The 26,817-nt window shown below is 42.8% G+C and overlaps 1 protein-coding gene across 6 annotated transcripts in view; it reads right to left on the reverse strand.

Annotated features, from left to right (window-relative positions):
- NPNT (nephronectin) overlaps window positions 1-26,817 on the reverse strand; it is a 168,644-nt gene that overhangs the window by 77,423 nt on the left and 64,404 nt on the right. For 3 of the 6 annotated variants that reach the window (XM_033956628.1, XM_033956643.1, XM_033956620.1), the window contains 2 exons: window positions 10,058-10,150; window positions 4,137-4,229 (listed from right to left, as the gene is read on the reverse strand). In XM_033956628.1, the coding sequence (XP_033812519.1) occupies window positions 4,137-4,229; window positions 10,058-10,150 (186 nt within the window). The remainder of the gene's footprint in view (window positions 1-4,136; window positions 4,230-10,057; window positions 10,151-26,817) is intronic. The other 3 variants (XM_033956652.1, XM_033956660.1, XM_033956637.1) reach the window with 1 other exon arrangement.

Below are 26,817 nucleotides of genomic sequence, written 5' to 3' on the forward strand. Positions count from 1 at the left end.
GCACCTATGTCTTTGTCACCTACCAATGCCTAACTTCGAGTTTGATGCCACTTGGCGTGATTCTATAAAAGGCATCTATGAACATAAGAATAGCCTCACTGGGTCAGACCAATGGTCCATCAAGCCCAGTAGCCCATCCTCACAGTGACCAATCCAGGTCCCTAGTATCTGGCGAAAATCCAAGATGTAGCCACATTCCATGCTACTGATCCTGGGCATGCAGTGGCTACCCCCATGTCTTTCTCAATAACTTTGACTGAGACAAGGTAGGTGCCATTTCTCTGGACAACTATTAATTTAGGCACCATTTATAGAATCAGGTCCTTAGGGGAAATTTTGTATAGGATACCTGTTTCTGCAGCCGCCTAAGAAACGGCTGAGACTTACACACCTGCGTCCAATACAGAAACACATCTGCCTTAAGGGACAAACGCCCACCCCACCTAACTGGCCCAATTCTCTAACCGTCACCCATGCCGGTTAGAGAACTGCGTCTGATCCCTTCCTATCAGCTGATCGCAGCAAAGGAATACCCCTGCCATGATCAGCTGAGAGGCTCCAGTAGGGAATCCCCACACCCCACTCCCCCACCAGTGAACCTGGCCGGCAGGAAGGATACCCAATTCCTCCCGCCGCCAATTCTGAACACCATCTTGAAGTCCCCCAGCAGGAGGTAGGATGCCCACTCCCTCTGCCATCGGCCCCGTCAATCCCCTGAACCCCCAACATTCCCCAACTCCATCCCAACACTCATCCGACATTCCCCAACATACCCCAACACTCCTTCACACCCCAATCCCCCTGACACCCCTGAAACCCCCTTCCGTACCTTTAAGAGATGGCCGGCAAAAGGGATGGCCACTGCCTTTGGCCAGCAGGCCCGCCTTTTCCAAAATGGCAGGCCTTCCCCTTCCCAGTGCATTCTGGGATGCACCAGGGAGAGGCCTAAGGCTCCAATTGACCCAGGTGCCTAAGGCCCCTCCCACTGGAGGGTTCTTAGGAAACTGGGCCAACTGGAGACTTAGGCCTCCTTCCCAGTGCATTTTGGAATGCACTGGGAGTGGCCTAAGATTCCAGTTGGTCAGATACCAAAGGCTCCTCCCATGGTAGAGGTCTTTGGTATCTGGTCAATTGACGTGGGTGTTGGGGAAAGTTGGGTGGGTGTTGGTGAGTGTCCAGGGTTCGGGGATCAACAGGGCTGGCATCAGGAAGGAATGGACATCTCTCCTGCCAATTGGATGTGTGTGTGTGTGTGGGGGGGGGAGGTTGGGAGTGTCAGGGGTTGGGGATCAACAAGATCGGCAGCAGGGGGGAGTGGGCATCCTTCTTGCTGTGATCAGTGTTCGGTGAGGGTTTGGGGGTGGCAGCGGGCATTCCGGCTGATTTCACAGAGGCGAGTTGCCTGCTACGGCCACTCAGCTGATTGCATCTATTTGAAATGTAGACCAGCTTTTGTTCGCCTACATTTCAGGTGCCTATCGTGGCCCTAGGGATACCTAGGGCCATTTAAACTTGTCCAAGGCCACTTCCAGGCGAAATCATGCCCACCCTTTGGTGAGCTTAAGCCTCTCTAGGCACCTCCCTGTGCCCGCAACAGATGCCTAAAGAGTAGGCGGTCTGCCTTGGTTGGTTTTGTTTTGTTTTTTTTGAAAATGTGCGTCCCGATTAGCTGGTTAGACAGCAGTAGGACGCCTACTGCTGCCTATAATTGGGGCGCCGTTTATAGAGTTTGTCCCATAGTGTCTAATTGCAAGGCAGGTGTACACTTAAGTGGCATGTGGGCGGGCCATGGGCCTGTCTCCCAGTTACGCACATAGGCCCTGATTCTCTAAAAGTGCGTCCCGATTTTAGGCAGCTGTAGGCGTCCTACAGCTGTCTAATCAGCCAATCGGGATGCACGTTTTTTTTAAAAAAATGCTCCCCAGGCAGGCCGCCTATATTGAAGGCGAGGCCCGCAAGACACCTAGGCCCTGATTCTGTATAGGACGCCCGGGAGAGGTGTCCTATTCAGAATCGGCCTAAACTAAACCCCGATTCTGTAACCGGCGTCCATGTTACAGACGCGGGTTAGAGAATCGGGTTAGATTAGACACGGCCCGCTACACTTATCGTGGCAAGGGATCTCTCTGCCGCTATAAGTATAGCGGGCCGTGGCCCCCTGACCGATCACTGGCAGGAGGGTGCCCAAACCCTCCTGCCCGAAGACGCACCCCCCTCCCCGACACTACCGACCGCCCCCCCCGACACTACTGATCGCCCCCCCCCCGACAATATCGGTCGCTGGCAGGAGAGTGCCCAATCCCTCCTGCCCGAAGATGCACCCCCCCCGGCGCTAACAACCCCCACTCCACCAAACCTGTTCTTACAGATGGGTCTTGCACGTCGAGCAAGCAGGCACGCCTCGTCGAAATGAGGCGGGCCCGCCCCTTCCCGCCGAAGCCTAAGGACTGATTGGCCCAGGCTCTAGAAGCCTGGACCAATCAGGCCTTAGGAATAGCGGGTCCGCCCATCCCTACTAAGTCTAAGGTCAGATTGGCCAATCAGGCCTTAGATTAAGTGGGGATGGGCGGACCCGCTATGCCTAAGGCCTGATTGGTCCAGGCTTCTAGAGCCTGGGCCAATCAGGCCTTAGGCTTCGGCGGGATGGGCCGGGAAGGGGCGGGCCCGCCTCATTTCGACGAGGCGTGCCTGCTTGCTCGACGTGCAAGACCGATCTGTAAGAACAGGTTTGGTGGAGTGTGGGTTGTTAGCGCCGAGGGGGGGGGGGCGTCTTCGGGCAGGAGGGATTGGGCACCCTCCTGCCAGCGACCGATATTGTCGGGGGGGGGGATCGGTAGTGTCGGGGGGGGGGCGGTCGGTAGTGTCGGGGAGGGGGGTGCGTCTTCGGGCAGGAGGGTTTGGGCACCCTCCTGCCAGTGATCGGTCAGGGGCCACGGCCCGCTATACTTATAGCGGCAGAGAGATCCCTTGCCGCGATAAGTATAGCGGCCGCGTCTACTTACAATGTAGACCAGCATTTTGCTGGCCTACATTTTTAAGCTTCTCATCTACTAGGGAGACGCGTAGGGCCGCCTAGGTTCAGCCTAAGGCCCGCCTAAGGCCCTTAGACGAGCTTAGGCATCTTGCGGGTCTCCCTAGGCTCCCGGAGGCGCCTTCAGGCCTGCCTGGGGAGCATTTTTTTTTTTTTAAACGTGCATCCCGATTGGCTGATTAGACAGCTGTAGGACGTCTACAGCTGCCTAAAATCGGGACGCACTTTTAGAGAATCAGGGCCATAGGGTTAGATTCAACAAATGGTGCCTAAAGTTATGGACGATCCACGCTAAGCTAGTATTCTGTAGAGTGCTCTGCACAGAGCATCCTTTAAAGCAGGGGTGTCAAAGTCCCTCCTCGAGGGCCGGAATCCAGTCGGGTTTTCAGGATTTCCCCAATGAATATGCATTGAAAGCAGTGCATGCAAATAGATCTCATGCAGATTCATTGGGGAAATCCTGAATACCCGACTGGATTCCGGCCCTCGAGGACCGACTTTGACACCTGTGCTTTAAAGGCTCGTGTAAATGCTGGCACCCAACTCATGGTAGGCATGCAAATGCAGGTATTCTGTAACACTGCATTTCATTTCATGAGCACCTCTGATCCACCCAGCCTCCACCCCCGCCCCCAAACACACAGGCCACACATTCATTGCAGTTGCATGCTATGAAATTAAGTGCATGTGTCACAGGACAGACCTATGCATAACTCCTAATTACTGTCAATAAAATGCTTGTCAACTCCAGTAATTGATGGCTAGTGTTTAACTAACTAATTATGTGCAGATCTGAGATCCACACCCAAATTTGGGGGGACCTATACAATTATAATTTCGGGGATTGTTTCTAGAAAACTATAAAAAAAATATGCCTCACTTAGCCTTAGAGAACGCTCCTAAAATGGCCACCAATGCTGGCTTGCACCACTATTCTATAATGTTGCTGTGATAGAATTAGTGCTAAGCGCTGGGTATCGGGGCACCAATTTATAGAATTGCCACAAATATGTCCGGTGCACTGGCGAGAGGTTTTATGGCTGTCGTTGAAGCCATGCAGGTGGATGGAGAGTACCACCTGAGAATAAAGAAAGGACATTCTCACCCCTTGAAGGCAAACCTGTGGCAGGATGGTCCACGGGGCGAAAAAGAAGCAGGTCACCATGTAGGTCTGCCGAGGCTGTGTGCGGGTGTTCATCTTTAGAGGGAGGGAGAAGGCACAGAAGACAAGTGAGAAACACTGAATCCTTCCTTCGGCTACTGATCGCGTTATCGCTGCATTTCAATTGTCACTCCAGGCTTTAAACTGTGCACTTAGAGAGAGAAAAAGCAGAGCACGGACTGACCCAGAACAATGATATTCTTAAACACAACAAGAGAGAACCTGTCGCTTCCCTTTGCCTCCTGGCAAGGTGGTTTTTCCTGACAGGGACGCTGATTTTCATAGCAACCCTGTGTAGCATGTTGCCTCATGATCACAGGCTAGTAAGTGTTTAAAGCACTCTATTCCATTTAATAGGGGAAGATGGAATCCATCTGCTACATGGTGAAACAAGCAGAACACATCCCATTAAATCTAGCCAATAATGGCATACAAAAAATAAAATCATAGATGAGTCAGTTCTATTAAAGGTAAAAATAAGAGACTCTCGTACATGCAAAGAGTAAAAGAATGCAGGCAGAAAGGCATAACAGAAGAGCTGAAAAATCCTAGTCTGTATGTTACCTATCAGCTCTGATATAAGGCTATTGCAGTGCACTCTCTTTACTGGGGGGGGGGGGGGGGGGGGGGGGGGGGGGGGGGGGGGGAATGGCACCCTGACCTTAAAGAACTTGATTCACATTGAGAATATTTCTTATTTATTGATTTTGTCGCTACATATCCGGGAGGGTGGGAGATAATTGAAGATATTATATATGTATATCAAATTTTTGTAATTTAGTATCATTAAGTTACTCTATATTATTATTAATTGACAAGAAGAGTGGGTGGATATAACAGTATTTTTTATGATTAATTGTATGAATTGGTGTATTCTATGAAAATAATTTTATAATAATTGTTTTGTAATAACTGTAGTACACTGTTGTAGTTTATAAAATAATAAAATTAAAAAAAAAAAAAAAGAACTCAAAACTAGCTCCACATGCAGGGAAATGTTCTATAGGCTGAAAATCACAGTCTTGGAATACTCTACCGTCAAATCCAATTGAAGCATTATTCAATGAGATTATAACACACACACCTTTTACGAAGCCGCATTAGCCTTTTTTTATTGCCAGTCGCAGCAGTAATAGCTCTGACGCTCATAGGAATTCTATGAGCCTCAGAGATAATGCCACGGCCAACAATAAAAACGCCTAATATGGCTTTGTAAAAGGAGCCCAAAATTATATACAGTATGTTCTGGAGCCATTATTACTTGGTCTCAGAAAAGTATGGATATCATGTGTCTAAACCCAATCCTCAGGGACACACAGAGTCAGTTTTTCAGGTTATCCACAGTGAACATGGGCAAAATAGCTTTTGCATAGAAAGTAGGCAGGGCATGCAAATCTCTCTCATGTGTCTTCATTGTGGATGCCCTGCAATCCAGACTGGCTTGGCACGTCTCAAGAACTGGTCTGAGAACCCTTTACCTAATCTCTTGACTTGCAAAAAAAAACAAAAACAAAACCCAAAACACAAGATGTGTACTGGAAATGTTACTGGTGAGCCAAATAAACTGGGTACCTGAACCATATGCTGTGCAGCACTAAAAAAAAAAAAGCTACTGGTGCTCAACATAATTCAGCCTCTTAACCTCAGGTGCTGTATAGCGAACGTTGCAGAGGGGAAGACGCACTGCATTCAAAAAGTTCTTGTCGGGGCAACATTATTATAACAGCTCACTCTACAGTACAGATGGTCAGAGCTGAAATTCAGGGGAAAATGAGTTATATGAAGAAGAGGGCTGGGGGGGGGGAGGGAGGGAAGGAAAACATAAAACAAGATAAAAATCAACCACTTCTTAAAAAAAAAAAAAAAAATCTCTACCAGAGCAAGAATTAAAAACAAAAGAAAAACGCTAGAGAAAGTGTCTTGAAGAAACAAAGGCCCTCTGTATTTGAAACCAAACTGACAGAAGGAGGATTAGGGAGCACTGGAGAATCCGAAGCAGAACTGCTGTACAAATAAATATGTCACTGTAGTTTTTTGTGGCGCCATCCTTCTCTTTTTTTCAGTAAGCCCTAGACAGGAGCCTGAGAGAAATGTCATCCATACATCCTGGTCTTCAGAAGCAAATCTAAATCCTTATCATTACAATTTCTATGAACACCGTTCAGGACACATGAATCTCAGCAGCACTAATGATAGCAAACATGGAACTAACACATTAATTGTAACAGGAAAGGACAGGCCATTAGTTTCAAAGTCCCCCAGGGTCTGGGTTGGGTGACACAAGTTAAGGTACCGGAGGATGGGTTTAGCCAGATATTATCTTACAGAAACTGTAACCTGACAGATGAATGAAAGATTGGCACTTTAATGTCATATAATTAACTTCTGTATTTAGCAGACAATTTTCAAAGCAACGTCTACACGCTTAAATCAGTAGATGCAAGTGAAGGGTAACAGTAAAAGAGGTACCACATGGATGAAAGCTAAGTGGGAGGCTTATAAAGATATATAGAGCCCCATTTTACAGAGAATGTAGGGATCGGAATTGAGAGGTTCAGGTCAGGATGTGCTCAATTATAGTGACATATTAAACAAGGGTCTGCCTTTTATAAAATGCCTGCAGAAGATACATATCGAAACCATGAACGGCACAAACCCAGCAGCTTCCACACATGCACTGCCCTATTTTACAAACCTGCATTTGTAACTGCTGCCAGTGAAGCCGAGCGCTGCAATTTTAGCTTAGTTTCATTTTTGAGGTGGAGATAAACTACTTGGGATTAAGGAGAATGACTCCTTTAATCTCTAGTGTAAAGGTCCTGCCAAAACAAGAACTTTTGAAAACATCCGTGGGTACCTTTCAGCCGGTGTAAAACCCAATGTGGATATTTATCCCAGATTCTATATATGGCACTCAAAATTCCATATGAAAATTTGGGCATATAATTTAATTGAGTAACGAGCCAATTAGCACTAATATGAGGGGGGTGCAGAAAAGTTCTCAGCCCAACCACGATGGGAATGATATGGAGCCATGAAACTTACATGCTCACCCCAAGTTCAACACACTTGGCACAGTGGGGCAAATTCTGTAAAGGACCGCCTAAAGTTAGGCGTCTATAATGTAGACGTCCAGCAATTTAGGCGGCCAAATAAACTGGATAATAAGCCCAATTAACGACTTTACCAAACAATAATTGAAAGTTAGACTCCAAAGGCTTTGCGCAATTCGCAAAATAGGCATCCAGAATTTCGTAGACACCCATCGGAAAAAGCAGCGCCTATTATGATAGGTGTGGGCATGGTTTTAATATGGACGTCCACTTACAGAACCGCATGGTGCTCAGTATCCTAACACATCTATATTTTCACTTAAAAAGTAGGCGCTGCAAAACCAGGTCTACTTTTGGGCGTTAGTTGGGCGCGAGTTAGGTGGACACGACTTAGGCGTGCCAGAGACATCCACATTTAGGTGAACGGGGCTTCTATTTTGGGGGTAAAGAAGCTCCTCTTTGATAATAATCAAAAAAGATGTTTAATAATGCATTATTCAAGCAAAGCACATGATAAAATGTATTGCATTTAAGTTTAAGAAAATAAGAAGAGAAACCCAACTCACAATGGCTGTGGCTCAGAGCAAGTAGGCATGTCTGATGCACAATCTTGACATCATTGTAACATCATCAGGCCCTATGTACATAGTATAAACACTAAGATTAACAAATAATCTGGAGCACTGAATATTGCATATAATGCAGACTTAAAACAGAGGAGAAAAGACCGCAAAAAAAACCTCTGGATTATAATCAAACAGATCATGACCAATTGGGGTTGGGTTTCATCACTGGTCAAAAACCTCTGTATAATAATTTATTTTTAATTTTTATGTGAATACATTTTTCATAATTCAATGTGTATTATTATAAATTGAGATAAAGATTAATTATCAAAATCTCTCTTATTTTCAATTGAGCATCAAAAAACCAGCTACTTAGTGCTAGAACTCTCAAATAATGTTGTCTAAGGCTTTATAATATCAGGCACTTATTTTGATAATTAATCTTTATCTCAATTTATAATAATACACATTGAATTATGAAAAATTTATTCACATAAAAATTAAAAATAAATTATTATACAGAGGTTTTTGACCAGTGATGAAACCCAACCCCAATTGGTCATGATCTGTTTGATTATAATCCATGGGTTTTTTGAGGTCTTTTCTCCTCTGTTTTAAGTCTGCATTATATGCAATATTCAGTGCTCCACATTATTTGTTAATCTTAGGATTTATATCTTGGACACTTGATTACGTTTCCACTACTTTTTCCAGTCTACACTGTGTACATAGTATAAACACTAACATTTACATTTGCTTGTACTTTAATCTAGGAGCCATTTCTGTCAATTTTCCTCTAGTATTTTATTAAAACACGTAGGGTTCCTTTTACTAAGGTGAGATAACAATTTGTGTGCGCTAAATGCTAAGAAGTCTATAGGAATAAACATAAACTAACATAAAAGTTTATTTATATACTGCAAAACCTTGTAGTTCAATGTGGCCAACAATAAAAGAAAAACTGTACATACACAGTGATATATAAGTTTATGCTGACAAAAAAACTTTTTTAATAGAAAAATCTTAATCAATTTCCTAAAATGTTGGTGTGAAATGGAGTTGGTTAACAAAATACTAAATTCCATTATCTCTTGTCACGGTCTGAAAAGACAATAATATGTGAAAATATCTTTTTACAGATGGAAAAGGGAACAAAGTAAAATTTCGTAGCAAACTTCTAGAGTCTTAAAACATGACATGGTCAACAAGATAATCTGGAGCTAGGCCATGTGTTACCTAATAACAGATACATCCAAATTTGAATATAACTCTTGCGTTCAATGGAAACCAATGAAATTTCCAGTAATATGGTGACACATTAAAACGCTTAGAATTTATGAAAAACGCTTAGAATTTATGATTAGCGTTTTATCAAATTTTTAATAAACTTGAAACTTAAAACATGGTCTGCCTTCTTCAAATTAAAAGTTAAACGAACAGCTGTATTTTGAACGATACGTAATCTAGCATTTAGAATGCTAATTGTTAGTGCACCTTAGTCAAAGGTACCTATAGAATAGATCATATATCTGTTACCCCAGAATGTCCAAAGTTATCCATTTAAAGAGGGGCTGGGACTAGAGCGGGTGATGGGGTAGCTCCAGAAGTCATCCAGAGAGCAGCAACATTGAGCTGCTCTCCAGAAAACTACCGTAACTATCTGTTTTACACAGTAGGCCTTACTTTACACAGGTAAGTTATTTGTACTAAATTAGGACCGTGAATTCAATAGTCAGATTTTAACTTGAAAGCTATATGCATAAAGAAATGTATGGAAAATTTATCCATATAGCTTAACATAGAAACATAGAAATAGACGGCAGATAAGGGCCACGGCCCATCCAGTCTGCCCACCGCAATGACCCTTCCCCACCTAACTCAGTGAATAGATCCCACGTATCTATCCCATTTGGCCTTAAAATCAGGCACGCTGCTGGCCTCAGTGACCTGAAGTGGAAGATTATTCCAGCGGTCAACCACTCTCTCAGTGAAAAAGAATTTCCTGGTGTCACTGTGCAGTTTCCCTCCCCTGATTTTCCACGGGTGCCCCCTGGTTGCCGTGGGACCCACGAGAAGGAAGATATCTTCTTCCACCTCGATGCGACCCGTGTGATTTACGAGTGATTACCATCATCTGGCTCAGTATTACTCTAATGATATTCGTGCAGTAGCAGTATACAGTGATTCTTCCTTCCACCTGCAAAAACCCTCATTTTTGCTCAGATATTTATGTTTCTTTTCCTACCTTGGTTACAAGTTTTTCCAGTGTATCCAGGGTTACATTTGCACTTGTTTGGTCCAACACATTCTCCATGCTTGCATGAAGGCTGACATACCGCTACGAAGAAAAAAAAGTCAGAAAACATTATTACAAACAGTATAAAAATTGAGCAAAGCAATTACTTACTTTTCAGGGGGGGGGGGGGGAAAAACAACACATTGCAGAACTTGTGTCCAAAAATGCTAAAATTAAAAACTTGGGACAAATTCTACATGGCTTTTTTATATTTCTAGGATGACAGAATTAACTCGTAGCTATCTGACTTGCAGACTGTAGAAGTCTTTTTAGCAGGGTCAGAAGCCATTTACACATATAAAAAGCTGATTTACACAGCTAAATGTTTATCCACATATAACAATTTTAGCAAAGGGTCTACTCATATATTTATACCCATGACGTGCTATTTGGGGGGACTGCGGTATAGGTGTCCAAATGCTACTGTTCCAAAATCTTAATTTGGACATTTTGGGCAGATGGATCTTTTTTTTTTCCTCACAAAAACCAAAGACAAATCTACTACTGCTATTAATTATTTCTATAGCGCTACCAGACATACGCAGCACTGTACAGAGTCACATCATCGCAAATCCAAAAGCAAGTCAAAACACAAGGGCAGAGACAACAACTGGCCTAGAAGCCAGATGATTTATTATAGATAAAAATGGACTCAACATGAATCGTGTTTCGACCAAAGGGCCTGGATCAGGATTCTGAATACATAAAAACATATAAACATTATATCAACACACTCAAAAACAAACTCTACATAAAATGTGTTTTAAAATATTAAGATTCAAAAGAAACATCAAAAAAGCATTAATAAAACAGTAACAAACACAATAAAATAAAATAAAATAATAGTAATCATAGCAGAGACTATACATGATATGCATATAGGAAACATGGGGTCCTTTTACGAAGGCGCCCTAGCCGTTTTAGCGCATGCGTCCATTATAGTCTATGGACGTGTTAGCGTTTAGCACGTACTAATATTTAACGCGCCTTAGCAAAAGGACCCCATGATGATTTAAACAATGTTTTAAAAACAAAGCCACTGTGCAGTGATATACAAGCTACTGTTAATACTTCTTTTTGCAATTTTAAGTATATTGGTCTTAATTTTGATTAGCAGTTTCTATTTTTTTATTGCTTCAGGAACAAAGATGAAAATGTTATAGTGCCTGATCTTGGTTCAGTCACTGGTACTATCCCAACCAGATTACTGCAATGTCCTTTATGTAGGATGCAAAGAAAATATATATATTTTTTAAAAACCCTACCAAACAATTAGTAGCAGCCAGACTTAGTTTCACAGCACCTAAATAATGCAAAGTGACACGCCTATACCTTGAACTACAGTGGCTCCCCTTCAAAGCAAGGTGTATTTTTTAACTATTTACACTGATCTTTTTAATCTTCCATGGCGAAACACCACCTACTGACAAATATAACCTGATCAAGTTTCAAGTTTTATTTAAAATTTGATAAATTGCTTAATCATACTTCTAAGCGATGAACATAGCTAAAAACATTCAGGGGATTCAATATGTCAAACGTACAAAAGACGTACAGGACTTACTGTGTCAATGGGAAAGGAGGGTAAGAATTACAATATCGGATAGGAAAGACAAATAGGGGAAGGACAACAGCCATATGATAATAAGATTCCCAAATCCTAGAGGAATCAAATACAAACCTATTCACTCTACAACCTTTCCATACCTGGTAGCAAAATGGTGGAATCCTTTACCAGAATAATTATGGAATACACCCTCCTACCAAAACTTTCATAAAGGCCTAAAAACCAATCTTTCTGGAAAATATCTTACTCCTCTCCCAACAAACAACAGGATACAACCCACACAAACCAAACAAGACACAAACCACCTCTCCCATCTTGATAGATGATCAAGCTCTCTACATAGCCATCCCATACAAACTAGGAAACTGACACTCATCCCTAACGTGACCATTTATTTTTTCCCACAAAACGGAACCGGACCCTCCCCGGATCCTGGACCCCTCCCCCCCCCGGAAGCCGTTAAATATAGTGCAAAATATAGACAGCAGATATAAATTCTCAAAACTGACACATTTTGATCACAAAATTGAAAATAAAATCATTTTTCTTACCTTTGTTGTCTGGTAATTTCATGAGTCTTTGGTTGCACTTCCTTCTGACTGTGCATCCTTTCTTTCATTTCTTTCTTTCTGTCTTTCTCTCTCCTTGCTCCCCCCCCCTGTCTTTCATTCTCTCTCCCCCCTCCCTCCCTCTCTCTGTCTTTCATTCTCTATCCTGCCCCCCCAAGCCACCACCGCCGCATATTTGTCCAAGCCACCGCCGCACTAACATCATCTTTGTGCAGCGACTGCACAAGCCCCCCTCCCCCCGACATCAATGAGGAAGTTTCGGGTCAGCCAGGCAGTGATTGGCTGGTCCGGAACTTCCTCTCCAACATCAGAATTGATGTCGGGGGAGGCTTGTGTAGTCACTGCACGAAGATGATGTTAGTGCAGCCGTGGCTTAGACAAATAGGCAGGAGTGGTCCGCTTTTAGCTCCCTTTGAAAATGGGACATTTCGGTGTCCTGAAGTTCTGTGTCGGGACAACGGGACAGGTGAGCTAAAAATGGGACGATCCCATTCAAAACAGAACGTATGGTCACCTTACTCATTCCAGAACCCATAATGTCAAGATTACAATCAAATCTAATCTAATATTTGTGCGTCGCGCAAACCTAAACAGGCTCATGGCGACCTGCATTGGGAAAAGGGTGTCTTGGGACATAGTGGGAGGGAAGGGGGAAGAGGAGAAAAGAATAGAAAAGGAGATGAAGGGCCTAATCATACTAGAAAAAGGTACATGTGGATATCATGCAGATATTAGTTATTAAAGAGTTTTCAGATTACAAGACTAGATATGGCCAATTTTCTCTCCAAAATAATACAAAAAAAGAAAAAATAACCACAAATACTTAGATCCACAAAAGGTTAATCGACTGAGAGAAAGAAAAAAAAACCCATCTAATTAAATGATTTAATTCAGTAAAATGAAGGAAAGAATCTCAGAATTGCCACTTCAAGGATCATAATCATATCATCCATACAGGGAAATGTGGCGTGGGTATCTTTCATTGATCCAAAACCTTCATATATCAACGTGACTTAATTTGCAACTATTTTATAAATTTACAACTACACTACTCAGTACTTTTTGATTTTATACTTGAATTAAAAACTTATTCTTATTTTAATTTTTTAAAGATTAATGTGCAAATAGCAATATTAAATTATCTTTTTTTTCTTTTTCTTTTCTTTTCCCTGTATGATATTATTATGATCCTTGGAGTGGCAATTCTGAGATTCTTTCCTTCATTTTACTGAATTAAATCATTTAATCATTTAATTAGATGGTTTTTTTCTTTCTCTCAGTCGATTAACCTTTTGTGGATCCAATTTTCTCTCCAAACCATATACCATAATCATGTGCCTACAAGAACATAAACCAAGAGATCTATGTCATGAACCCTAATGAAATAATGTAAACCCTAGACATGGGGCCAAGCACTGCATTGAACTCCTTCTAGGGCATATTAGCAATCCATAAATACTAATGTAATGTAATTGTATTGTTCTGTGGTGCAGCCACACCTAAAATACTAAATGCAATTCTGGTCACAGCATCTAAAAAAAAACCAAAACAAAACCAGAGGAATTAAAAAGGGTACAGAGAATGGCGACAAATATGATAAAGGGGATAGGATGACTTCCTTAAGAAGAATGGCTAAAGTGGTTTGTGCTCTACAGCATGAAGACGGCTAATGGGGAAATATGATAGAGGTCTATAAAATACTTAGTGGAGTGGAACGGGTAGATGTAGATTGCGTGTTTACTCTTCCCAAAAAGAATAGAACTAGGGGTATGCAATAAAGTTACTAAGTGGTAGATTTAAAACAAACCAGCTAAAATAGTTCTCCACTCAATGTGTAATTAAACTCTGGAATTTATTGCCAGAGAATGTGGTGAAAGCAGTCAGCTTAGCAGGGTTTAAAAAAGGTTTGGATCATTTCCTAAAAGAACAGTCCATACATCATTATTAAGATGGACTTGGGAAAATCCACTGCTTATTCCTTGGATAAGCAGCATAAAATTTGGTTTTACTCGCTGCGATCTTGCCAGGTACTTATGACCAGGATACTGGACTTGATGGACCTTCGATCTGTTCCAGTATGGCAACTTTTATGTTTTTACATTAATGACCATCTTCTAAGAAGTATTTAATGAAGGATCTTGTGCACCTTAACCTGCAGGGAAATTCAGTTTAGGAAATGTATATACTCTTTTTAAACAGTTTATTAGGGGGAAAAAATACATTTTGAGAGAACAGTTACATACAGTGGTGCCTCACACAACGAACTTAATCCGTTCCAGGAGCAAGTTTGTTATGTGAAACGTTCGTTGTGTGAAACGCGTTTTCCCATAAGAATACATTTAAAACACAATAATTCGTTCTGCAGCCCTGTTTTCCCATAAGAATACATTTAAAACACAATAATTCGTTCTGCAGCCCTACATTTCCCTCCCTCCACCTCACCTTGTATGCGGAGTCTGCCGGCCCTCTCCCTCACCCAGCCGCACGCTTCCAGAAAGCTGTGCACGCGCAGCTGCTGGAGTTGGTCAATGTTCTACTCTCCTGCAACTTCCGGTTTCCGGTTGCGTCAGAGGAGAAGATTGAGCAACAGAGCATGCGCGCGTGCGCTGCTCCCTGAAAGCGTGCGGCTGGCCGAGAAAGAGGGCCGGAGAACTCGGCATCCAGGGTAAGGTGGAGGGAGATGATGGAACAGTATTTCATGGTACAGTATTACTATTTGTTAAAAAGGAAATAATCTTTTGATGTTTTCTGGATTTTTTTTCGTTAGCTTAAACATGGCTTAACTTGCTGTAAATGGGTCAGGTCTCGTAAGATAGGACCAGAGAATTGGGTCTGGGTAAAACCAGGATTTGCAGGATCTCCAGGATCCTCATGGACTTGTATTGAGATCCTGGTAATATTGCAGGATTTCACGAATTTTCCAGGACCCTGGTCCACCTTAACAGCAGACCTCCTCTTTTTTTGATTGCCACAGCTGCTGCTCTGCATTTACTGGAGTCCCCTACACGCCGTCTTCTCCTTCTCTGCATGGGTGCTGCTGTTCCCGGCTTCGGCGAGAGTAGTTCCGCCCCCCCCCGGGCCCCTCGGGCGACTTCGTTGTGTGAAACGAAGTTCGTTGTGGGGAGCACGACAAAAAGTTCGTTGTGCGCAGCGTTCGCTGTGCGAGGCGTCCGTTATGCGAGGCACCACTGTATTTTGTTTGCTTTATGGTGTGGGTAAGAGAGAAACAGAGTGCACAACCCATAAGTCAACATATTTGCAAAAAAAAAAAAAAAAAAAAGATTATTTTAGTTACTCTCCACAAGAACAATACCCTAATAGACAAAGCAAACCGGGCTCAGCCAGGTTTCTCACTAAGCACAGAATACTTTTCATGTGCCTTAATGCATTCAATCTTTAGCTGTTCCAAAGACTTATATGGCTCTGTTTGGCGGCACTGTTGGCATGTCTTCCACAGCTGCTTGGCTGCTGAAAATAAGAAACAAAACAGCTGGGAACATGCACACGCCATGTCCTGGACTGCAATCCACAGACCTGAAAGCAGAAGCACCGACAGGAACAAGGGAAGTTCAAAATGATCTGACTGGCAGTTGAATCATAAAAAAAATGCCCACTTTTTGCCCTGATCTACTATATATTTCATTTCTGAAGGGATATTAACTTAAAAAAAGTTTCTCCCACTTGCTCACAAATCTACGTAAGCCAAACCTCTGCTGCACTGGTCCTCATCAAATCTCCACACAAGCATCACAGTGATACACCAAACTGCAAATGTTTGATAAACAACTGAAAAATAGAGTTATGGAAGGTGATGTCTGAAAGCAGAGGGACTGTTCAAGAGTAAGAAATAGGCCCATTGTATTGCCAATACATAAGAAATAAGATATAAGGTAGAAAACAGAGGAGAGAGCCGGAGGCTGCAGCAGGACCAACGTGACATTCTGCTGAATCTAATTGGGACTGCTACTTAATTCATCAGCGCTAGGGGTGCAAAGCAAATTTTCCATAAATAAAGGGCTCCTTTTACTAAGCCACGTTAGGGCATTAACACGTGGAATACCGCATGCTAGATGCTAACGCCAGCATTGAGCTGGCGTTAGTTCTAGCCACATAGCGCGCGGGGTTTAGCGTGCGCAAAAAACCCTAACGCAGCTTAGTAAAAGGAGCCCAAAGCCTTTGAGCAGGAATTTCAAGAAGTACGTTAGCCAGTTTTACTAAGGGGTTAATTCCCAATCATTCCCTATACCACAGTGCTTTCACGTCTGCAAAATTATTTTGGTTCCACTTCACAACTCTTATTCTTAAACTCTGTTGCTAGGAGCCGGATTGTGTTTATAAAATCGGAAACTGAATTGACCGTTGACATAAATAAAGTACGAGGGATTAAATATAAATGCTCCATGTACTGACTGCAGCATAGGGAGTTTGGTAGTAGGGGTGGGACTAGCCAGTTTATGTAGTGCTCATCTAAAAGAAACCTTGGAGGCGGGGGGGGGGGGAAGTCAGTATGAGCATTAAGAAACTCAACTCCTGATGGTAGTTTTCCAACTTGAAAAACATATTTTGGTAAGAATTAAGATTGAAAAAAAAAAAATGTAGGCACTCTTTATAAGCAATTAACTCCACTACTAACTGATCGAATTGTGTTTACTGCATAATGCTATTGTCTATGACTGGGGTCTCAAACACACAGGGCTCCTTTTACTAAGGTGCGTTAGGGCCTTAACGCGCGGAGTAGCGTGCGCTAAATTGCCGCGTGCGCTAGACCTTAACACCAGCATTGAGCTGGCGTTATTCTAGAAGCGTACCGCGCGGTGTACTGCGTGGTAATTTTGTGCGTGCACTAAAAACGCTAGCGCACCTTAGCAAAAGGAGCCCACAATCTCCCTAATTTTAAAAACTCGCGCACACAATTTAACATTTTAGGGCTCCTTTTCCAAAGCCAGGGTAGCGATTCCCACATGGCAAATGCAACATTGCCCGTTTATTTCCTATGGGCCGCGTCACATTTGCCTCGTTGGGACTCGCTACCCTGGCTTTATGAAAGGAGCCCTTCAGTGAAAATATGCTCAAGACTTCCACTAGAGATCATGGCAGCCATTTTTAGAGCAGAGCCAGGATAGGCAGGAAAGACTCTGGATCACTCCTGCTCCGACTACACCAGGGATTATAAAATAGGCCCATTTGTTGCCGGGGGGGGGGGGGGGAGGGGGAGGGACGCGACAACTCCTGTTCAGAGAGAGACGGTCTGAAGCACAAATATTCAGCTTCCACTAAAAACACATGGTTAGGATGTTGCCAAACATAGAAATGCTTTGTGAATAAATTTAAAACAAATCTTAAAACATTTCTCTTTAAAGATGCCTATGAATAAGAGAAATTTTAAAAAAAATGCTTTTAAGAAGCAACATCCCCGTCTTCCTTTTGTTACTTCCTATCCCTCCTTTTTATTTTTATTTACATATTGTAATTAAAACTTCCCTATCCCTATCCCTTAGCACCTTTTGTTTCTAACAAGTCTTAATCTGTCTCAGTCCTAGTTTTACCCCACTTTTATTTTATTTTAACTAAATCTTAAATTTTATTAGATTTTTCTAATTTTTTATATTGTAACCCGTCCAGATACATGTGATGGTCAGTATATCAAGCCATAAATAAACTTGAAACTTGAATATCAGGTCCCATATATCTGGGAAATTTCTCTAACCAACGCATACAGATAGAGTAGAGGAAACAAAGCAAAAAAATACTCCTACTTGCCTACTAGCAAAGTAATAAATTATGGAGACCGATGTGTCATGAGCTACTGCCAAGTACTAATGCAATTAACTAAGTTGTAGCTTGCAGCATACAGTAAATCATAAAGATTGAAGTACCGTATATACTCAAATATAAACCCACCTGAATATAAACAGAGGTAACTTTTTCCCCTCTAAAAAAAGAGGAAAAAAAGGTTGACTCGAATATAAACCAAACTCATGGCAGTCTCGCAAGGCTCCTATGGCATGGAGGGGTGGCCTAGTGGTTAGAGCTGCTGCAGAGCTTCTGCCTCAGCACCCTGAGGTTGTAAATTCAATCCCAGCCTCCTCCCTGTGACTCTGGGCCCCAGATACCACAGTTAGATTGTATGCATGCCAGGACAGATAAGAAGAATATTTAAGAATACTGATCACTAGTCAATGTATTGTAAACTGCTTTGGTAAATCTCTTCATTAAAAGGCAGTTAATTAAACTTGCATCAGCCGTTCTGAGTAGTGAAACTGTACAGGGCAGGAGCATAGGAGGATCGCTCTTGCTTACCACTGGACCAGCAGGGCATAAGGTAAGCCCAGGGAGAGGCCTGCAATGGATCCAAGAGGGGAAAGACTCAAATATAAACTAAGACCCCCCCTACCATTTTTGGGTTATGCTTTGCCCCAAATATAGGTTTATATTCGAGTATATACAGTACCTTTATCCAGTGGCGTACCTAGGGTATGTGGCACCCGGGGCCCATCATTTTTTGACACCCCCCACCCCTATGTAAAAAAAATTTTTTGTAATGACCATGAAACGGAATAAATGGTCAGAATAGAAACAGGCAGTGAAAATTTTCTTATATTCCAAACATAACATAACATAAATTATGTCTGAATTGTCATGACATCAGAAGTACATATGGAGTAGTTGCAGGTGATGCTTGGGACAGTTCTGATTGTGTTAGTTCGGTTTTATGTGTTTTTTGAATAGAAGGGTTTTTATTTCTTTTTGAAGGTTTTGCAGTCTGTGGTCGATGTCAATTGGTTGTAGAGTTGGGGGTCGAGTGTTGCAGCTTGAATGGCTAGGAGGTTGTCGAACAGTTTTTTCCTTTTGACGTTTTTGGTTGGAGGGTGTGTGAATGGTGCGTGAGTTCTCCTATGTCTGTTTGAGGTGGATTGAATTATTTAGCTGAAGAAATTAGTTACCCCCTCATCCCACACACATTAATTCTCTTCCATTTTTGTTCCCATTATAAAAAACACTGAAAAGTTCCCAGAAAAAAAATACATTAAAATTAGAAGTAAAAACAAAGGCCCCTACAGATGAGAACATAACATAAGAATAGCCTAACTGGGTCAGACCAATGGTCCATCATGCCCAGTAGCCCATTCTCATGGTAGCCAATCCAGGACACTAATACCTGGTCAAAACCCAAAGAGTAGCAACATTCCATGCTACCGATCCAGGGCAAGCAGACACTTCCCCCATGTCTTAATAACAGATTATGGACTTTTCCTCCAGGAATTTGTCCAAATCTTTCTTAAAACCAGCTACACTATCTGCTTTTATCATAACTTCTGGCCACTTCATTTTTAAGTTTAGATCTTTCCTTTCAAACAGAGACCTTGCTAGATGTCAAATACAGCACAAGGTAACTTCACATGGACTTAGCTGTGCAGGAAATATGAATCTCCTCATACACCCACCATACAGTGCAAAAATGTGCAAAGGTCTGTTTTTTTATTTCGATCACTACATAGCCTAATGCCACACAAGCAGCGCTGTTACAAACATATTCTGTAGGTCAATGCTAAGGATAACAAAGTTTCCTTCCTTGGACCAGAAGGAGATACTGATAAACCATTGGAAGAGATCCCAAAACAACACCCAAAGACCCACTCAGTGTGTGAACCAGTTGAGTGGAGTGGACTAACTGGGGGGTGGAAATGGGCCCGGAGTTTGCTCAGCAGAATTTCCCAGACCACCTCTTCCTCTCAACACATTGACACGCTGCCACCACCACCACTAGGAACACCTCACTGGATAGGCCAGCTATGCTATAAACTTTATAAAACACATTATTATATTTTCTTATAAAGCACATATTTTAACTGAACTCTCTGACATCCTCAGCCTTTCCATTCACAAAAATAGAAGGAAAAAAAGTTCCCATTTCCTGCTGTCTCATGTCCCCGGCCTATACAATATTTTTCTTCTGCAGACCCTTCAAAAGTCTGACCAAATCCTCATTTCACTTGCATTATAAAGTACTGAGGATGCCATCTCTCCCCAATCCCAGGTCCTAAAGTCTAAGACAGTAGCGCAAATTAATGCTGCCAGATTCAGGAAAAAAAATTTCGATTCGATTCAGCCTATTGAATTGGTTTTTCAATTCGATTTTCCTGCCCAGTTGGGTGATTTTTTTCAAAACTCCTGGTGGGTTTTATAGCTTTTTCACCCCCTTTGGCTTCTCCTAACCACACTGGCGCTGTGGTGTAAATAAAATAAAGAAACAAAAAGGACTTTTTCTCTCTCTGTTAAATCCTATCTCACGTTTGCGGTCCAACACCAGCTCTGGCAGGATACACATTTCAAATCTGACATATTGTAATCACAAAACAGAAAATAAAATTAATTTTTCTACCTTTTGTTGTCTGGTTATATTTCAAATCTTATTGGTCCAAGGCTCTGGTTTTCTTCTGATAACTTGCTTGCCAGGGTCTCCTTCTTTCTTCTTTCTGCATGCTAACCATCCATCTGCCAACTCTGTCCTCCCTTTCCATTTCCCTTCCCTCCCCAGGAAGTCTGGTATCTTTCCTTTTTTTCATCTCCCTCCACAAATCCACCTTTTCTTAACTACCCTTTCATCCGGCATCTCTCCCTCCTTCCCCACCACCCCAGAGTCCACCATCTCTCCCTTTCTTTTCCCAATTATCTTCCTATCCATTATCTCTATCCCTCCTCCACACCATCCCTTGTGTCCAATTTCTCTCCCTTTCTGTTCCTTCCCTCCCTCCCTAAATCCCATGGTCCATCATCTCTCTCCCTCTCCTCTATTTTCAGACCCATTATTTCTTCCCCCCCCCAAAGTTTGGCATATGCACGTCTCTTTGAACACCCCCTTCCCTCCGTGTACTTCTAAACCAGGGTCCCCCCCAAAGGCCTGTCCCCCCTTAAAGGTCTGTCTGTCCCCCCTTGAAGACCTGCACCCCCCTTGAAGACCTGTCCCATCCCCTTGTAGGCCTGTCCCCCCCTTGAAAGTCTGTACCCCCCCAAAGGCCTGTCCCCCCCCCTTGAAGGCCTGTCCCACCCCCCTGTAGGCCTGTCCCACCCCCTTGTAGGCCTGTCCCACCCCCTTGTAGGCCTGTCCCCCCCTTGAAGGCCTGCCTGCCCCCCTTGAAGGCCTGTCCCTCCCCCTTGAAGGCCTGCACCCCCCCCGAAGGCCTGTCCCCCCCAGAAGGCCTGCCTCCCCCCTTGAAGGCCTACCTGTCCCCCCCTTGAAGGCCTGCCTGCCTACCTGTCACCCCCCTCCCCCTTGAAAGCCAGCCTGCCTGCCTGCCTGCCTGCCCGCCCCCCCCCCCACCCTGAAGGCTTGATGCCCCGACCCACTCCGAAGGACCGCTCGCCCCCCTGGCCTCCCCGCACCACCTATGAAGCAGCCGCAGCAGGTTTGCGACGTCAGTGATCCCTGCGTTGCTTAGGCGCTGCTTCCTGCACCACGGTCCCGCCCCTCCTCTGATGTCAGAGGAGGGGCGGGACCGCGGCGCAGGAAGCAGCGCCCAAGCAGCTCAGGGATCACTGACGTCGCGATCCTGCTGCGGCTGCTTCATAGGTGGTGCAGGAAGGTCAGTGGGGCGAGCAGTCCTTCGGGGGTGGGGGGGGACTGAACGGCAAGGCCGGGAGCACCCCCTCAGGGCTGGCTCCCGGGGCGGACCGCTCCTCCTGCCCCCCCCTGGTACGCTACTGACTTTATCATACTGACATCAAAAAGAAGCCTGGCAAAGATCAGTTTGTGGGTGCCTTGCTGAAAAAAAAAAAAATCTTAGAATGTGTATTTATTTTCCCATAAAACCACTGGCATGTACAGAGACGGGTAGTAGCAAAGTACTTGTACTTCATTACAGCACTTAAGTTCAATTTGCAGTACTTTTAATTGTAACGAGTTACAAGTATACTTTTGTACTTAGTAACGAAGTACAAGTTTAAAAAGGTTTGGGGTTTTTTAAAAAGTACCGTACTTTTCTGACCATACCTCTGCTTCTCTCCCTCTGCAGGACTTCAGATCTGGCTTGCATCTGACCAGGCTTGAATTTCTGGGTCCTAAAACACCTCAGTTGGACCAGAAGTTTTAGCCCAATCAGATGGAAGCCAGATTCTGACATCACTCCTCTCTCCTCATTGGCCTGATTGAAGCAGAGGAGGTGGTACAAGTGCACATTGTAAGAAAAGTCTTGCTCCTGCAACCTAACCAAGCTACCCTCTTGTACTGCTCTTTTATTATCTCCAACTTTAATGCTGTCTTTCTAAATAGCTACCACACTGTAATCTATTTTTAGTATATTTAAGAGGGGGTTGCAATATGGATGGCTGAGATTTTGTCAGGACCACCTTTCCTCCTGCTGCTGCTCTTATATCAGACAAAGAGGGATGGACAGGTATCAGCCTTAAGATCAACTTCACAGCATTCCCTGAATATCCCATCCTTGAAGATAATTGGCACTCGTCGTACCCTTATTTTTTCAGCTACTGCCCCTTTGATCTGGAACTCTCTCCCTCTATACCTAAGAGCCGAACGAAACTTGCAGAAATTCAAAAGCAGTCTAAAATGTTTCCTCTTTAAAGATGCCTATAACTGACAATCATACACATATCTACTCCAGCAATTTTTAGCTTTTTCCCATTTCTACTCCAGCAATTTTTAAGCTTTTCCCATCTCCTATTGTATTTTCCTTCTATGTATTCTTTCTATAAAAATTGTGGTTCTCCACCCCTTTTCCCATTGTTCATGTATGTCTAATAATTAGTTTAATCTATGTCTAATAAGTTGAAATGTTTATCTTCCAGCTATTTTTAAATATTTTGTACAACGCTTTATACTTTTGGATAAACATTTAATCAAAAACTTAAATAAAGATAAAAGAAAATGTTTGTTTGTTTGGGGGGGGGGGGTTGTTTTTGTTTTTTTAAAGTCCATGCTTCGAATGATAAACCAGAACTTGCTGAAAGGAATAGGACAATTCTTATATGTCTTGAGGTGAGCTAGTGGAACAGGATTTGATAACATAGGGTCAGGGCTGGCTTAATCTATAGAATAGGTGAGGCTCCGACCCATGGCATCTAATGCCCATGGTCCTGGACAACACCAGCCTATAAGTTGAGCTGACATGTGGCTTGAAGGAAAACTACCAAACCAGGTAATCAGTTCCAAAGCCAACACAACAGGAGCCGCCATTCTCCGTAGTCCAATGCCCTCAGAAACGCTTTCTCTCGACTGAATGAATTCATTGCTTTGGTCTTTAAGGAAGAAGATGTAAGAAATTTTCTTGAACCAGAAATGGCTTTCAAGGTTGATGAGGCAGAGAAATTGAAAGAAATCTGTGAACCTGGTAGGTATACTAAGCCAAATTGACAAGTTAAAGAGTGATAAATCACCTGGACTGGAGAGTATATCCCAGGGTACTGAAAGAACTCAAACATGAAATTGCTGAGCTGTTGTTAGTGATCTTTAACTTGTTGCTAAAATCATCTGCAGTACCTAAAGATTGGAAGGTGGCCAATGTTACACCAATTTTTAAAAAAAGGGTTCCAGGGGAGATCTGAGGAATTACAAACATGTAAGCCTGACCTCAGTGCCAAGCAAAATAGTGGAAACAATTATAAAAATAAAATAAAATTGTGCAACATGTAGACAAGCATGATTTAATGAGACAGAGTCAGCATGGGTTCAACCAAGGAAGGTCTTGCCTCACCAATTTGCCTGACTTCTTTGAAGGTGTGAATAAACATGTGGATAAAAGCGAGTCGGTTGATGTAGTGTATCTAGATTTTCAGAAATCTTATGACAAAGTTTCTCATGAGAGGCTCCTGAGAAAATTAAAGAGTCATGAGATAGGAGTTAATATGCAATTGTGGATTAGGAATTAGTTATTAGATAGAAAACAGAGGGTAGGGTTAGATGGCCATTTTTCTCGATGGAGGAGGAGGAGGGTAAATAGTGATGTGCCACTGGGACAAGTGCTATTTAACTTATTTATAACTGATCTGGATATTTGAACTACGAGTGAGGTGATTAAATTTGCAAATAACACTAAACTGTTGTTAAAATGCAGGCAGACTGTGAAAAACTGCAGGAAGACCTTAGGAAATTGACAGATTGGGTGTCCAAATGGCAGATGAAATTTAATGTGGACAAATGCAAAGTGATGCACATTGGGAAAAAATAATCCAAATCATAGTTACCAGATGCTAGGGTTTACCTTGGGGGTTAGTGCTCAAGAAAAAAATCTAGGTGTTATCATGGACAATACAATGAAACCTTCCGCCCAATGTGTGTTGGCCATGAAAGAAAACAAGATGCTAGGAATTATTAGAAAAGGGATGGTAAACAAGACTAAGAATGTTATAATGGTGCGACCTCATCTTGAGTATTGCATTCAGGTCTGGTCTCCTTATTTCAAAAAAGATATAGCGGCACTAGAAAAGGTTCAAAGAAGAGCCACCAAGATGATAAAGAGGATGGAACTCCTCTCATACGAGGAAAGACTAAAGTGGTTAGGGCTCTTCAGCTTGGAAAAGAGACGGCTGAGGGGAGATATGATTAAAGTCTACAAAATCCTGAGTGATGTAGAAGGGGTACAAGTGGATTGATTTTTTACTGCATCAAGATTTACAAAGACTAGGGAACACTCGATGAAGTTACAGAGTAATACTTTTAAAACCAATAGGAGGAAATATTTTTTCACTCAGAGAATAGTTAAGCTCTGGAATGTGTTGCCAGAGGATGTGGTAGAATGATCATGAAAATTCCATAGTCTGTTGTTGAGATAGACATGGGAGAAGCCACTGTTTTCTTGGCTTGGTGGCATAGACTGCTGCTACTATTTGGGTTTTTGTCAGGAACTTGCGACTTGGATTGGCCTCCATGAAGATGGGAAACTGGGCTAGATGGACCCTGTCAAGTCTGACCCTGTTAAGGCTATTCTTATGCTTTCCGCCTCTAACTACGCCTACTTTTCAGGTAGGTGTCATTATGCGTCTGAGGCCTCCTCCACTTATGCTTCACTAGATATCCTAAGAGATCAGTGCCAAACTTTTAATTGCTTATTTTTATTTTTTGATTGCTTGAGAACTGGCATGGTTAATTACCACACCAATTAAGCCGGTTAAAAAAAAAAGTTGAGTGCAGATTCCAAAGTCAGGCATCCTCGTTTAGGGCACCTAGTGGCACCTAATGTAGGCACCCTATAGAGCAGGGGTCTCAAAGTCCCTCCTTGAGGGCTGCAATTCAGTTGGGTTTTCAGGATTTCCACAATGAATATGCATGAGATCTAAATACATATTTATTGGGAAAATCCTGAAAACCCAACTGGATTGCGGCCCTCAAGTAGGGACTTTGAGATCCCTGCTATAGAGAATCTGGCCCTCTGAGTGAATCCAGCCAAGTCTCCTGTCTTAATAGCCAGTCTAGGCTAAAAGTATCTGGCATATCCCATATTTACCTCCCATTCTTTGTTTCTAGGAATGAAAGATGGCTCTCTAAGGCTACCTGGATCATAATGGTTTATGGACCTTTCGTACCAGAACTTGTCCAATCATCTATTGAATCCTGCTATTTTTGCAACCTTGGCCATATTCTCCAACAACAGATTCCAGATCTTAATGACATATTGTGCGGAAAAAACCCCTGAATACGATGTGCCTTCAAATCTGTTGGTCATATGCTTCATGGAGCGTCCTTTTGTTTTTGTGTTGTTTGAAAAGCTAAACAACCATTTCCTATTAAAGCATGTCACCCTATTCACAATTTTATAAATGTCTCTCTTCTCGGTCATCTTTTCTCAAAGCTGAAAAGCCCTCTACAGCCTCTCTTTAAAAAGGAAGTGTTCTATCCCCTTCATTTCTGCTTTACTGTAGAGTCATAGTTGTAATTCAGCAGAAAATATTCATATGCAGCAACCGTTCAATGATGTACAGGTCCCCTTCCATATTCATGGGGGTTAGTAGAGCAGCCCCCCCTTCCCCATGAATATCATAAATTTGCAAATAACTTTAGGGCCCCCAGCCAGCTTAAAAAGAAGAATGGCAGTAGGAGCCGCCTCCGCAAGGCTTTTAGGGCATCCTTGGTTTAGGCAGGAAGGTGGCAGCCTCCGTCATGGCAGAAGGTTTGGGAAGGCACAGCCGTGTTGTACATCTGTGCTCCAGCTACTCTCTTCAAGGCCTTCCTGGTAGCTTGCCCGCTGTGGCTCCCCTAGTCTCTTTTTTTTCTGGCTTCAGCTCAGCTGTCGGCTCCAAGGGGGCGTTTTGAGTGCCAAAAATTAAAATAAAAATGAAGGAAAACAAACAGCTGGCAGTGCACCGATCAGCTGTTTGTTGGCTCTTCTCTGTGTGCGGCAAACACATGTGAATAAATGAAGGCATGAATGTTGAACCTGCAAATATGGAGGGAGACCTGTATTTCATAAACTAGAAGGCTACTATCTCTTGATATTACCATGCTAAAATGGCTCCTTTTGGGCAGAAAGACAATGAATTGACAGGTCATGCAATTCTGGACTCAGAAGTAATCATAATGAATGTGTAGCCCTTCTAAAAGCATCCATGTACTCAAGCACACC

Source organism: Geotrypetes seraphini, chromosome 1 (assembly GCF_902459505.1).
Source record: "Geotrypetes seraphini chromosome 1, aGeoSer1.1, whole genome shotgun sequence".
NCBI classification, from domain to species: domain Eukaryota; kingdom Metazoa; phylum Chordata; class Amphibia; order Gymnophiona; family Dermophiidae; genus Geotrypetes; species Geotrypetes seraphini.